Source organism: Camelina sativa, chromosome 13 (assembly GCF_030686135.1).
Source record: "Camelina sativa cultivar CO46 ecotype springtype chromosome 13, ASM3068613v1".
Classification (NCBI taxonomy): domain Eukaryota; kingdom Viridiplantae; phylum Streptophyta; class Magnoliopsida; order Brassicales; family Brassicaceae; genus Camelina; species Camelina sativa.
This window is the reverse complement of record NC_141892.1, coordinates 23,916,042-23,930,819: the sequence shown is the minus strand read 5'-3', so window position 1 is coordinate 23,930,819 and position 14,778 is coordinate 23,916,042. Positions and strand designations below refer to the sequence as shown.

Genomic DNA, 14,778 nt, shown 5'->3' with positions numbered 1-14,778 from the left:
TAAAGCATCAGCTACAACATAAAAGTTGATAAAGCATCAGCCACTAACATAATAAAAGATCGACTCAAGGCATTAAGAACAAACTTTCAATAGACTACCAACCACGTTTGCAGACACTAACACTAACATACTAAAAACCGACCAAAAGCAATAACACATTCGAGGTATTGAATTAGCATAACAACATCATCCCAAACTACGTTCGATATCAATAAAAGTTTCAATAACAAACGACAATCGGTAAAACAGAGTAACGAGCATGTTCTTACCTCATCGGCCATAACTGATTTTCACTCAGACGACGGTTAGGTAGATTTACTCTGATCCTTAACTTAGCGGTTTTTTTTTTACTTCTCCACCTTTGTCCACAGAAACACATATCCTCACATATATATCCGCAACAACCTCTTACTTCAACCTAATCGACTGTTCCCCAAAGCCACATCACCAATTAACAACCACAGAAAAAGAAAACAGTGAACGGCACATCAAATCGGCGAAGCAGTGACCAATTTTGAAGTAACCAAAATCCCGCCCATCTCCAACAAGGACATAATCATCAATTCGCCAGCAGAAGAAATACCCTAAAACGAGAGGACGGACAGAAAGGCCCATTTTAAAAGTTTTAGGGGAAAAAAAGGCCCATATCAACAATAACCCCATTCATTTAAAATATAGGGGCATGTATTGTATTGGATTAATGATTTCATAAGACTTTGTTTTTTTTTTTTATATAAATCAAATCTTGTTATATAAAACTAGGATGTCGGCCCGTGCGTTGCCGCACGGAAAAATGAAAATTTGAAATGACTAACATTGTTATTTTCACATTTCGAGTGATAATTCTTTAACTCTATAATATAAAAAAATCAAAAATAATGACTAAGATGAATCAACCAAATTGATTAAATAATTTTTTTGTTGTATATATAAAAATTGATTCAGTGACAATAAGAGAATAATGTTAAAGATATATGAATCAATGCTTGCTGAATCATACTCAGATAATCAATTTTCAAAGATATTCGTATAAAACAAAATATAAATCATTATTCTATCAAAATTTACAAAAAAATAATAAGAGAAGAAAGGAGAAAGAGCTCATAGCTGCAAGTCTGCAACCAACCAAATTGACTTAAAAGATAAATCTATAAAAAATTAGAAATCACAATCAATTACCTAAATTAAGACTTGGAAGATATGATCGATGTGGGTATTAGATGGAAAATGACACCAAACAAAAGTTAGATGAACGAATCAATAAATAAAACAATCGAAATTTTAACAAAGATAAGTGAATCAATGTTGATTAATAAATTGAAAGAAAATAATACGCAGAATTTTTAAATTTGGAGGTGTTATCAAAGTACAAAAACATTTTTCAAAGTTCGTAAATATATCTATATATATATACATATATATAATTTAGAGGTGTGAAACAAAAATGTGCGAAACAAACAAGTGCAAACATTGAAAGTTGTAGTACGACGAATAAACACAATTGATGGATCAAAACATTGCAACTTTTGAGATTATTAAAAAATCTAAACAGTTATATGAGATAATAAAAACAATCTCATCCGTTAGATTGAAATTGACCCCTAAAAGTGGGTTTGCTATATAATATATAAACATATAAATCTATGAAAAATTAGAAATCACAATCAATTACCTAGATTAATACTTGGAAGAGATGATTGATACAATATAATGGAAAACGACAGCAAAGAAAATTTAGATGATGAAATCAATAAATAAAAAAATCCAAATTTTAACGAAGATGAGTGAATCAATGTTGATTAATAAATTGAAAGAAAATAATACTCAGAATTTTAAAACTTGGAGGTGTGAAACAATACTAAAAAAAACAAAAAAATCTTTTCAAAGTCCATAAAAATCTGTATATACATAAAATAAAGAGGTGTGAAATAAAAATGTGTGAAACAAAAAAGTATGAAGACTAACAAGTGCAAACATTGAAAGGTAGGGGCAAGATGAAGAAACACAATTGTTGGATCAAAACATTATCAAGTTTAAGATCATTAACAAATCTAAACTGTTAGATGATACAATAAAAACAATTTCATTCGTCAGATTTAAATTGACCGTTAAAGTGGGTTTGCTAATACATATAAAAATAAAAATAAAAACACTGCAATAAATCAATTATGTGATTTATCACAAATTTGTACCCCCTTTCTTAATGTCTTACCAACATTGTAATTCATTTCATGCTTATTAATAAAATCATAAGAGTTATAAAAGAAAAAAAGAATCAAATCTTTGATTTTATTTACTAACTTGTAAGTTTAAAATTAAACTAATACTCAAAAAACAATAAAATCGAAACTTTTTTAATAATCCATAAAAATCAATATAAAATAAACAAAGAGGTGTAAAATACATAGTTGTAAAACATAGAGGTGTGAAACAAAAAGGCGTAAATTAATAGGTGTCATTTTTGAAAGATGGGGGTACGACGAATAAACATGATTAATGGAAAAAAAAATTGCAACTGTTGGGATCATTAATAATTATAAACCGTTAGATGAGATAATAGAAATAATCTCATCCGTTAGATTAAAGTTGACCCCCAAAAATGGGTTTATTAAAAATAGAACATTACAAAAAATAATAAAATAAACTTTGTATGCATGAAGGATTATGTCTTTATATATCATTAATGTTATATTCTTTCCGAACTGTATGACCACACATATAATAATAATACTCTAATAGAGAAGAAATTAATTTATTTGTATCTAACCGAATGGACACTAACAAGTTCATAAATAGACACTAACAGGTTCATTCGTAAGCTTTTGTCATTGGTTCATTGATTTCATAAATCTATCTATATCTATTACAACGCAACACAAATATAAATATACCTTGAATTGAAGATTGATGCATGTTAAGTTAAAAACACTCCAATAAAACAATTGTTTGATTTTATTTATTAACTTGTAAGTTTAAAAAATACTCAAAAAAACAATGAATTCGAAACTTGTTTTGTAGTCGATAAAAGTTAATATAATAAACAAAGAGGTGAAAAATATAAAGGTGTAAAACAAAGAGGTATGAAACAAAAAGGTGCAAAGATTAATCGGTGCAAATTTGAAAGATGGGGGTACGACGAAGAGATGCAAAAATTAATAGGTGCGATTTTTGAAAGATGAGGGTACAACGAAGAGACACGATTATTTGAATGAAAAAAAATTGCAACTGTTGGGATCATTAATAATTTTAAACTGTTAGATAGAATAATAAAACTAATCTCATCTGTTGGATTAAAATTGACACAAAAAGTGGGTTTGCTATTATATATAGACTTGTAAGTTAAAAAAATATACTCAGAAAACAATAAATTCAAAACTTAGTTTTGTAGTCGTTAAAAGTTTATATATAATAAAACAAAGAGGTGTAAAACATAAATGTGTAAAACATAGAGGTGTGAAACAAAAAGATACAAAGAGTAATATGTGCGATTTTTGAAAGATAGGGGTACGACGAAGAGATGAAAAAAATAATAGGTGCGATTTTTGAAAGATGGGGGTACAACGAAAAGACACGATTATTTGAAGGAAAAAAACTTGCAACTGTTGGGATCATTAATAATTTTAAACCGTTAGATGGAATAATAAAACTATTCTCATCCGTCAGATTAAAATTGACACAAAAATGGGTTTGTTATTATATAGATTGAGAACGAGAAAACATTTAAATTTTGCTGCTAATGTTTTACTTAGAACTAGGATCTCACTCGCGGTACACCGCGGGATCATTTTTGCATCTAATGATATTTTAGTATTTTGTGATATATTATTGAAAAATTATAGAAATTCAATTTATAGTGTTTTTAGAATAAAGTAAGGGGTGAGATGAATATAGAATTGATGGTATGTCTAAATAATTTTATTGTGTGATTAATAGTTGTAATTGTTATGCATTATTTAACTTTTTGTAATATAATTTTAATCTAAATTATAAAACTTTACTATAATTCTCAGTTTTGCGTAAGACTACAATATTTTATGTGTGTTGACAACCTGTAAATTAAAACTATATAATCATATTTTTGTAATCTCAAATCCACTCTATCACTTGACCCGCAAGCATTTAAGTTTTATTTTAGGAATTAACAAAATATTTTAAATATTTGTTAAACAGTATTTTAATTATGTGATACTAATTTCTTTTAGATTTATTTTAAATATTTTTTGGAAATTAATTTAAAATATGATTTAATCTAATTTTGATAGACCATGTAGAGAATGCCAATTTAGGGTTTTTAAGAAGGATATTCTCTTTTTTTCTTTTTTTTTTTTAAATGTGTTTTATTGTTTATAAATAAAAACTTTAGATTACCTTTAAAATATTTTCAATTTTCAAATTAAAATATTTTATGTGTTTTAGTAGACAATCCATAAAAAACTATAGAATCATATTTATGAAAAAATCTAATCCAATTCATCACATAGTTTGTAAGCATTTAAATTACTTTTAGTAACTTAAACATATTTAGAATAAACATTTTTGGAAAAAATTTTAGTTATGGGATACTAATTCCTTTGTCAGTATAGTTTTCTCTTGGGAAGGTGGAACATTAGCAATAGCCCAATCGTAGATTTCTCTTATCTTATCCTTGTTCTTTAGAGTCTCCTCTAACCTAATGTAATTGAACCACGAATCATAGTTCACAGGGTTCTTCCTAACTTCATCTTGAAACTGAAACTTTGTTTTGCCAACAATGGCGTCTCAATTCCTTCGTTATCACCAGATCGTTTCTCATCACATGCCAAAAGTTTCCAGTAAAAAATTTCAGCTTCATCGTATGCAAGCTCTGTCTCATGCATTCAAACACTTTCCTAGCAAGATGATACTTTCTTCATCATCATCGTAATTGGCATTCGGTGGTTGAATCTAGGTACCACTGCAATAGGAAACGAACCCAGATATCGAGTTATCGACTCCGCCATAAACTTGCTGCATTGTCGTGAGAGTAAAGACAAAAGAAGAAGAACAAAAATGGAAAAGAGATCAGGGGAGACGACGATTGAGAGGAGGATCGGAGGAAGATAAGAGTAAGTTAAATGACAATTATATGTCTTCCGTCACGATCAAAACAGAGTGTTCTTCAATTTTTAGTTGTTAACAAAAAGAACCGATCCACCAAAGATTCATTTGAGAAACGCGCGGATCCTAACATTATGGGTCGGACTTTTCATTAACATTTATAATCTCAAATTTTACCCTTCTTAATTTCAATTAATCACCTCCTTTATACATCATATTTGAGGGTGATTGTTTCCAAACACCTCTTTGGCTTTATGAACAAATGTGTATTGATTTTATAAATTCATAAATAAAATTCCATTTTGATGAAAAAAAAAAATCACCTCCTTTATGCCTAATTGAGTGACAGTTTAAGTAATTTCAATTAGCTACTACTAAAACGTGGCCACCACAAAAAGTTCAAAAGTTTTTTCTCCCAGGCCCACTTCCCAAATCAAGCCCAAAGAAGAATGAAGCTTTTGAAAATCCACATCTCACCAACCCTCTAAACCCAAAAAGAGAAATATCCAGCGGTCCATCAGCCTTGTGTCTCAAACAAACGGACCGATGGCAACTCCGGCAACTATTCCGACGACTTCTCCCGACCAAAAGCTACAGAACCTCCACCTCTCCCACTAACGAAACCTCTGGTATCTTCTTTCAACTTGTATTGCTTTTCACAGACTTGCTTCTAACCCTGTGAAACCTGTTAACCCTTGTGAACCTTTAAGCCAACCACCAAGTTTGTCAACCTTACTCCGACTCCCCCCCCCCCCCCAACCGTAGCTGTATACCATCTCTCTGAACCACAACAAGTTTCGACTGCAACCATGGAGAAACGCATACCCTACCACCAGAAAGGAAAAAACATCAAGAGGGGTTACTCACCACCCCCACGCTAGCGTATCCGAGCCCCAGAACTCGATACAACTAACCTGATTGCAGAAAATGCCCTAACCTTGATGGGTCACCTGAACAACCCTTCACTCCAGAGACTATATGCCCTCTTCCCCTTCCTCGTTAACAGGTGGAACCTACGAGGAAAAGCCATAGGAGCATATCTAGGAAGAGGATGCTTTCAGTTTAAGTTTGAGTACGAGAAAGACCTCCAAAGAGTGTTAGACAACCGACCTTACCACTTTGACCAATGGATGGTCATATTAGAAAGGTGGGAACCTATCATCTCCAAGTCGTACCCCTCAAAGATCCCCTTTTGGGTGGAAGTTCAAGGCCTCCCAAAGCAGTTCTGGCAGGATGAGATGTTGCGTAGCATAGGCGAGGAGTTGGGGCTTGTCTTGGTAGTGGATATCACAAGCTCTTTCGCTCGAGTCAAAACCCTCATTGATGGCCTCCTCCCGCTCACAAAGGAGACAATAATTGAATTCTCCAATGGAAGTGATGTACTGGTTACTCTGGAGTACAAAAGCCTAAAGAATCAATGTCATCATTGTCTAAGGCTTACCCATGAAACCAAACTCTGTCCAGGCCAACAGAAACTAAGAGAGGATGAGCCCTTACCTCTAGCGCCCTCCCAGCCATCCCAATCATCTATCCGCAGGAATTACTATACCCTGGAAGATAATTTCAGGGCACCAAGACACGAGCCTACTTTAATCTCCAACTCGCAGGGAAACCACCTCTCTTCCCATCTACCTACCCAAACATCAAAATCTTACCAAGCGGAATACCATCGAGAAAGATAGAGGAAGTTTGAGGATTTTAGACACTTCCCTTCGAGGAATGGTGGCCCCCGATCACACAGTCAGAGATCCTACTCGAATAGAAGCTCCCCTCATCGACATGTAGACCAAAATCTGAGAAGTTCCAAAACACACAGACCTGGACCTAACTTGAACCTACAGTGGCGCGAACGCTCTACTCCACGAGAGCTTATATGGACTGAATCATCAGATACATCTAGATCCAGATGGCCACCCCTGGAAAGAACACAACCACTACCTTCCCCACTTCCTACGATAACTAATATCCCCACCACTGCGCAAATTATGGGAGAACTAAGAGAAGTACCAGTTCAATATACTTCATGTGCTGATCCAACAGAGAGTCTAGCAAGGAAACAATGAGTTATCCAAGGTGAAAGCAGAGGACTCATGGCTGAAACAGCAGCGGGGATTTTAGCTGCAACCTCTCCAAGGCTACAAGACCTCACTAATCCAACCCCCACAAGGAATGGAAACAATTCTGTAATATCAAGAGATCTACCTCCTCACCTGGCATCTTGCACTGGTGATGGTACCAAATCTACAAGGAAAAAACGAGGTCGACCACCTCTTACCAAACCTGTTAGCAGGAGTCCTTTGCAATTGAATGGAATGAAATCAAGCAAAAGGAACAAAACCATCATTCATCACTCACCTAGGAGGAGGTCATGCGCTGGTAAATTTGTATCCATAAGCCAACCTACAAACTCAAAAAGCAAAAGCATTGGAAAACAAAACCGGAAAAATGCAGAGTCAGAAGCAGGTCCTTCTAACACAAGGAACCAACCTCAGATCCAACTCATCCCTGCAATGGTAAAGGATACGGTGGATTTTCACAATCCACCACATCCTCTTCCTTAAGGATAGCCAGCTGGAATTGTTGTGGGTTGGGGAACCCCGCAACAATCCGGCGACTAAAGGAGATCAATCGCTCGATCTCCCCTGATGTTATGTTCCTCATGGAGACTAAGAATCAAAATGAGAAAGTTCTAGATATCCTCCAAGCACTAAACTTCATGAACACCAAACTAGTTTCTCCCTCAAGCGTGGGAGGAGGAGGTTTAGCTCTACTTTGGAAAGAGGATATCAGTCTAGAGGTAATAACAGAGAATAACAACCTTTTGGACACCAGAATAGAGGCAGAAGGAAAGTCATTTTTTGCTACCTTTGTATACAGTGAACCGGAAAAATCAAAAAGGAAGGAAGTCTGGAGACAACTTACTGAGATGGGTAACCACCGCACGGACCTTTGGTTCCTCACCGGAGACTTTAATGATATTATAGACTCCTCTGAAAAAGTTGGTGGACCAGACAGGCCTGAAGGCTCCTTCATTGACCTATGTACCTTAATGTCAGAGTGTGATCTCTTTGATCTTCGCCACTCAGGTAACTGCCTCTCCTGGAGAAGAAAACGGTATGAACATCTAGTTTTTTGTAGACTTGACAGGGCAATGTCAAATAGTGAATGGGCTATAAACTACCCGACAAGCAGGAGTGAGTACCTTAGTTTTGAAAGATCCGATCATAGACCCCTTATTACTTACTTTGACCTCAAAAACAAGAAAAAAGGGGCATATTCAGATATGATAGATGACTTGGGCAAAATGAGGAAGTCACAGAGCATGTTAGAGAGCAACGGGAACCTGAAACCATTGAAACCATCCAATCAAAGCTCACGAGATGCAGAAGGGCTATTATTAAATGGAGTAAGGAAAAAAACCGAAATAGCCAAAAAAGGATTGAGGAAATCCGCCAAAAGCTGGAAGAAGGCTTCTCAAGCCTTGATCCTGACCCCTTACAATTAACACTCCTGACATAAGAGTTGAGCAAAGCTTACTTAGAGGAGGAAACTTTCTGGAAACAAAGAAGCTGCCAGTTGTGGCTCACCTTAGGGGACAAGAACACAGGATATTTCCATGCCATCAAAAAAAGGAGAAGGGCTGTAAATATATTTACAGTTATCGAAGATGAAGAAGGAAGGCCTTTTTATGAAGAAGAGGACATCTTAAGAGTTATAACTGATACTATGATAAGCTATTCACGTCAATAGAAGGTGATAGAGAGAACCTTCTAGAGGGCCTTGTCCTTCCCCTAGTCTCCGAGGAGGAGAACCAGAAGCTCATAGCACAACCAACAGATGAGGAGATTCGAACTGCGTGCTTTGCAATTCATGCAGATAAGGCTCCTGGACCCGACGGATTCTTGCAAGCTTCTTCCAGACCAATTGGCCCACTGTAGGAAGCCAATTCATCTGTGAGATCAAAAAGTTTTTCTCCACCGGAATCCTGCCATTATCCATAAATGAAACACATGTCAGATTGATTCCAAAAGGGCAAAGTCCTAAGACAATGAAGGACTACCGTTCTCTTGCATTGTGCTCAGTTTACTACAAGATTATTGTCAAACTCCTTACCAAAAGACTCCAACCCATTCTTCCCTCTCTGATATCAGACAATCAATCAGCCTTTGTCCCCCAAAGAGCCATTGATGATAATGTTCTAATCTCACATGAAGCCCTACACTATCTGCACACATCAAAAGCAAAGAAACATTGTTATATGGCAGTGAAGACTGATATGAGCAAGGCTTATGATTAGGTGGAATGGGACTTCATCAAACTCGCTATGGAAAATATGGGCTTTCATAATGTGTGGATTAACTGGATCCTACAGTGCATCACTACAGTAACATACTCATATTTGTTAAATGGTCCAGCAAAAGGTTTGTAACACCAAAGAGGGGAATCAGACAAGGAGACCCCATCTCTGCGTTTGTCTTCATTCTTTGCAGCGAGGTCCTATCTGGTATGTGCCACAAAGCGCAAGAGGAAGGTAAGCTCACTGGTATCAAAGTGGGAAAGGAAAGTCCAAGGCTTACTCACCTCCTATTCGCATATGACACGATGTTCTACTGTAAAGCAGATAAGAGCGAGTGCTCTAACTTACGCCTTATCCTCCACACGTATGAGGCTGCTTCAGGTCAGGTCATAAACAACCAGAAATCAGACATTACTTTCTCTGCAAAAACTGCAGCAGACATCAAGGATCAGATCAAGCAAACACTTAACATACATAAAGAAGGAGGACAAGGTAAGTACCTGGGATTACCTGAACTCTTTAGCCGTAAGAAAAAAGATCTCTTTACAAGTATTGTGGAGAGGATACGTTAAAGAGCAAAGAGCTGGTCGTTAAAGTTCTTATCTTCAGTTGGTAAGCTTGTCATGCTCAAGTCAATCCTTGCGGCAATACCTACCTACACGATGTCCTGCTTCAAACTCCCCAACTCCCTATATAAGCGCATTCAATTCGTCTTAACACGGTTTTGGTGGGACGATAAAATGGAAAAAAAAAAAGAAGATGTGTTGGGTCTTATGGACAAACCTTCCAAAACATAAGAGGGATGGAGGACTGGGCTTCAGAGATCTTTCTAGCTTTAATGATGCCCTCTTAGCAAAGATTAGCTGGAGGATATTAACCAAACCCTCAAGCCTATTGGCCAGAATCCTCTGCGGAAAATACTGCCACTCGACCAACTTCCTACACTGCAGCCCTCCGTCCAACTCCTCCCATGGTTGGCAGAGTATTTGCATTGGAAGAGATCTCCTAAAATCACAATTGGGACGACTTATTGGAGATGGGGCACAAACTTCCCTTTGGAATGACCTGTGGATATCTCTGGATACACCCACCACACCAATGGGTCCCCCAACAGAAGCTAGCCAGAATCTATGTGTTGATGAATTGATATCCCCCTCCTCGCACGAATGGGATGTTGATCGCATCCGCCAGCTGATACCTGAACTAGAACACCAAATCCTGGAGCTGAAACCCAGTAAGTGTGGAGCAAATGATCGGTATGCATGGCTACCATCCAACTCGGGAGAATACACAACTAAATCTGGCTACTACGAGATACTCAAGACCTCCCCTGCACATTATAACAAACCACAGGTCACATATGGATTTAATTGGTCAAAGGCAGTCTGGAACCTACATGCATCCCCAAAAACAAAAATTTTCTTGTGGAAAGTCATGCGAGGAGCATTACCAGTGGGAGAAAACCTTCAGCGGATAGGGGTTCTTTTAGAGAACAAATGTCCTTTCTGTGGAAACGAGGAGACCACTGCCCATCTTTTTCTCCACTGCAAATTCGCGACTACAATTTGGAAATCGGCCCCTTTCAAAACACCAGTTGTCATATCCCCCACAACCTCCTTTCGGGATCTCCTTGAACAAGCAAACTCCCTCCTGAGCCTTCCCTCGTGCGGAATTGGATTTGGACCCTTACTCCCATGGGTGATTTGGGCGATATGGACGACCAGAAACAAACTCCTCTTCTAGGATAAACAAGCTTCCCCTGAGGAGACCCTAACCCAAGCACTTAAGTCAGCCCGAGAATGGAATACGGCACAGGAACCTAATCCTATTAGAGGTAAGAGACCACACCCTCCACGAGTACACCTGACGGAAGCAAATGTAACCTCTTGCAACACAGATGCGGCGTGGAACAAAGATACAAAGATATTGGACTAGGTTGGACCTTCAAAAAGATTGGAATCACAAACCGCCGATCGGGATCGCTCCAGCTGGCCCATAGCAGATCCGCATTGATGGCAGAAGCCTACGCCATATACCATGCCCTGCTCGACGCACTCGCTTTGGGTATTACCACCATCTTAATTGCCTCTGATTCAAAAGTGATCATTGAAATAATCAAATCGGAGACTCCTCTCAAGGAACTCCATGGGATTCTATTTGATATCCTATCTATCGCAAACATGTTTAGATCTATCTCTTTTTCTTTTGTGTATCGTGAATTCAACAAAGAAGCTGATGCGATAGCAAAGCAAGCTTTGTTGCTATCTTCTGTACCAAACCTGGTTTAATCAATTAATATATGGTTTTGAACAAAAAAAAAAAAAAAAAAGATTCACTAATCAATTAATATATGGTTTCTAACTTGTACTTTTAATTATAAGAAGATTCACTAATTGGGAACGAGATAATATTTTGAAACCCCCAACGTTTTTGGTTTACTTCAATTCGAATGGTATTTTGGTTCGGTTAAACCGTAACAGTTTGGGTTCGGTTGATCACAATTCGACGCCTAAACCCTAACCTAACTTTCACAGTCCTGATAAGAAGAAGAAACCTCGAGCGTCAATTAAAGTTACGATTTATATACAGCGAGCGTCAATGGAAGAAACCTCGAACCGGTCGTTGCCACTTGAGTTAGTAGAAGAAATACTAAAGAGGACTCCTGTTGAGTCTTTGAGCCGATTCAAATCGACGTGCAAGGAATGGTACGATCTCATCACCGACAAGAGATTCATGTACAATCACTTGGATCGCTCTCCGGAACGTTTCATTATAAGAATCTTTGATGACCGGACAGTTCAAATCATGGATCCAGTGACCGGAAACATCTCATACTCACCAATCTCAGACATGTTTGATGATCCATATTCGAGTGCTTCTATGGTTCACTGTGATGGACTCATGCTTTGTATGTGTTATGATGACTCGTTTTGCCGACAAACAAGAGGCGCCACTCTCGCAGTTTGGAATCCGGTAACGAGGAAAATCAAATGGATCGAACCGTTGGTCTGTTACTCTGAAACTGATTACTTTGGAATGGGATACGACAATACATGTCGCCATAACTACAAGATCTTGAGGTCTTCTGGTCCTCCGTCTCTTGGTGATCCAGAAGAGTATGAGATATATGAATTCAGGTCTGATTCGTGGAGAAGTCTTGATGCTAAGGTCGATTTGGATGAAGATACGGATTGCAGAGGTGTGTCAGTGAAGGGTAATGTGTATTGGATTGCTAAACGTACAGAGAAGGAAGAGTTTATCGTTTTGATTTCTCCATGGAAACGTTCAAGGACATATGCTTTTTTCCTTGTTGTAAATATCGACTGGACAGATGGTGTAATACTCGAAGCTAGAGCTGTCAAATGGTCCGTCCATGGACCATTTGGGCGAGTCCATCTGGACATTTTTTTGCATGGGCCAAACTTGGACAGTCCCAAATGGAGAATGGTCCACAAAGTGTCCATGCCTATTAAGACCATTTCCAAATGGTCATGACCATGGACAGCCCATTTTTTTTTCTATTGTCATTCACTTATAAAATCTGAATTTTATTTTTATTATTTTTTTTTGCTATTCACTTATAAAATCTGAATTTTATTTTTGTAATTTTTTTTTATAAAATCTGAATTTATTTTTGTTGTTATTCACTTATAAAATCTGAGTATTATTTTTGTTATTTTCTTTTATAAAATCTGAATTTTATTTTGTTGTTTCTTTTATAAAATGTATTTTTTTTTTGTTATTTCTCTTCTAAAATTATGAGTTTGGTGGAAAATTACGTAATTACAATTTCTCCTCAAAACCAAAATTAGAGTATCCACATTTTTTGCCAAAACCGTAAAACTGTGTTTTCCCGCCAAAACTGTAAAATTACATTTTCCCGCCAAAATCGTAAAACTGTGTTTTCCCGCCAAAAACGTAAAATTACGTTTTCCCGCCAAAACCGTAAAATTATGTTTTTCCGCCAAAACCGCAAAATTATGTTTTTCCGCCAAAACTGTAAAATTGTGTTTTTCCGCCAAAACCGTAAAATTGTGTTTTTCCGCCAAAACCATAAAACTGTGTTTTCCCGCCAAAACCGTAAAATTACGTTTTCCCGCCAAAACCGTAAAATTACGTTTATCCGCCAAAACCGTAAAATTACGTTTTCCCGCCAAGATCGTAAAATTGTGTTTTCCTGCCAAAATCGTAAAATTGTGTTTTCCCGCCAAAACCGTAAAACTGTGTTTTCCCGCCAAAACCGTAAAATTACGTTTTCCTGCCAAAACCGTAAAACTGTGTTTTCCCGCTAAAATCGTAAAATCACTTTTCCGCAAATACAATAATTTATCTGTTTTATGAAAAAAAAATTATAAATGTATTTTATGAAAATAAAAATTTATAAATGTAAAATATAATAATTTAAAATTATTTAGTTGTAAATGGAATTTCTCATTTTGGTAAGTGGACAACCCATTGTCCATTTGGTTAAGCCCATATGGTCAATGGACAAAAATGGTCAAATGCCTAAATAGACTATTTATTTTTTTGTCTGACCATGGTCAGCCCATATGTATATGGACATGCGCATGGACATGGACGGCCCGCCCAATTGACAGCTATACTCGAAGCTTAGGCTGTTTCAAAGGAGATAGACTCTCTTTGTTACTACAACATTGTAAAGGATCGTCAATGGATATTGAGGTGTTTGTGACAAACAAGTTGAGTGACAGGGTTGTTTCGTTTAGCAGATATTTTAATTTCACTAGCCCTCATCTTCCGTCGTTACAGTATTATTATAATAGGGCTCATCCGGGACACTTCATTGGCAAGCACAACAGTATCATGGTATGGTGTGAGGCAAAAGATGAAAAGTACTGTACTTGCATCATTCTTTACCACATTGATGAAGGTGGGATCAGAAAACAAATTGAAACAGGGCGACATGAAGCGTTAAAGTATGATAGCCCGTTTATTTGTAGCTACGCGTATGTTCCAAGTCTGATTCCAGTTCCAGAATAAGGGGTTTGTTTCTAGTTCTTAAAACTCTGTTTTTTTTTCTTTTGGTTCTTTGTGTCTGTTGATCCTTCTACGTACCATGTATTTTGAAATCAGCTATACAAATGTTATTGGCATACGCTACTGGTTTTGGATTCTGTAATGATCTTGAGAAGTTTTACTTTTTGGTCTACAGTAGCATATGTGTACTCCCTCGGCCGAGAGGTTATGCGATGGAGACTGCAGCAACTATCTAGAAATCCCTTGGCAATGGTGTGTGAGTTTGTAGGGTATTTTTTAGGTTTGGAGAAAGATAAAGAAAAACAACCTGAAAGTTTTGTAATGGATGCAAATACTTGTCATATGTTACATCCAAGGATATAACAATCTACAAGAAGTTTTGCAAGAATCTAAAGTAAAATTACCCA

General features: G+C 36.9%; 2 protein-coding genes and 1 pseudogene across 2 annotated transcripts; all 3 read left to right on the top strand.

Moving 5' to 3' along the window:
- The first annotated feature begins 6,017 nt into the window (after positions 1-6,017).
- On the top strand, positions 6,018-6,758 carry LOC147929912 (uncharacterized). The gene has a single exon (XM_087480784.1). It carries the CDS (start codon positions 6,018-6,020, stop codon positions 6,756-6,758), a length of 741 nt encoding a protein of 246 aa, XP_087336910.1.
- A 977-nt stretch (positions 6,759-7,735) lies between these two features.
- Positions 7,736-8,581, top strand: LOC147929911 (uncharacterized). The gene has a single exon (XM_087480783.1). It carries the CDS (start codon positions 7,736-7,738, stop codon positions 8,579-8,581), a length of 846 nt encoding a protein of 281 aa, XP_087336909.1.
- Positions 8,582-11,971: 3,390 nt separating this feature from the next.
- Positions 11,972-14,374, top strand: LOC104738438 (putative F-box only protein 15 pseudogene; annotated as a pseudogene).
- Positions 14,375-14,778: the final 404 nt, after the last annotated feature.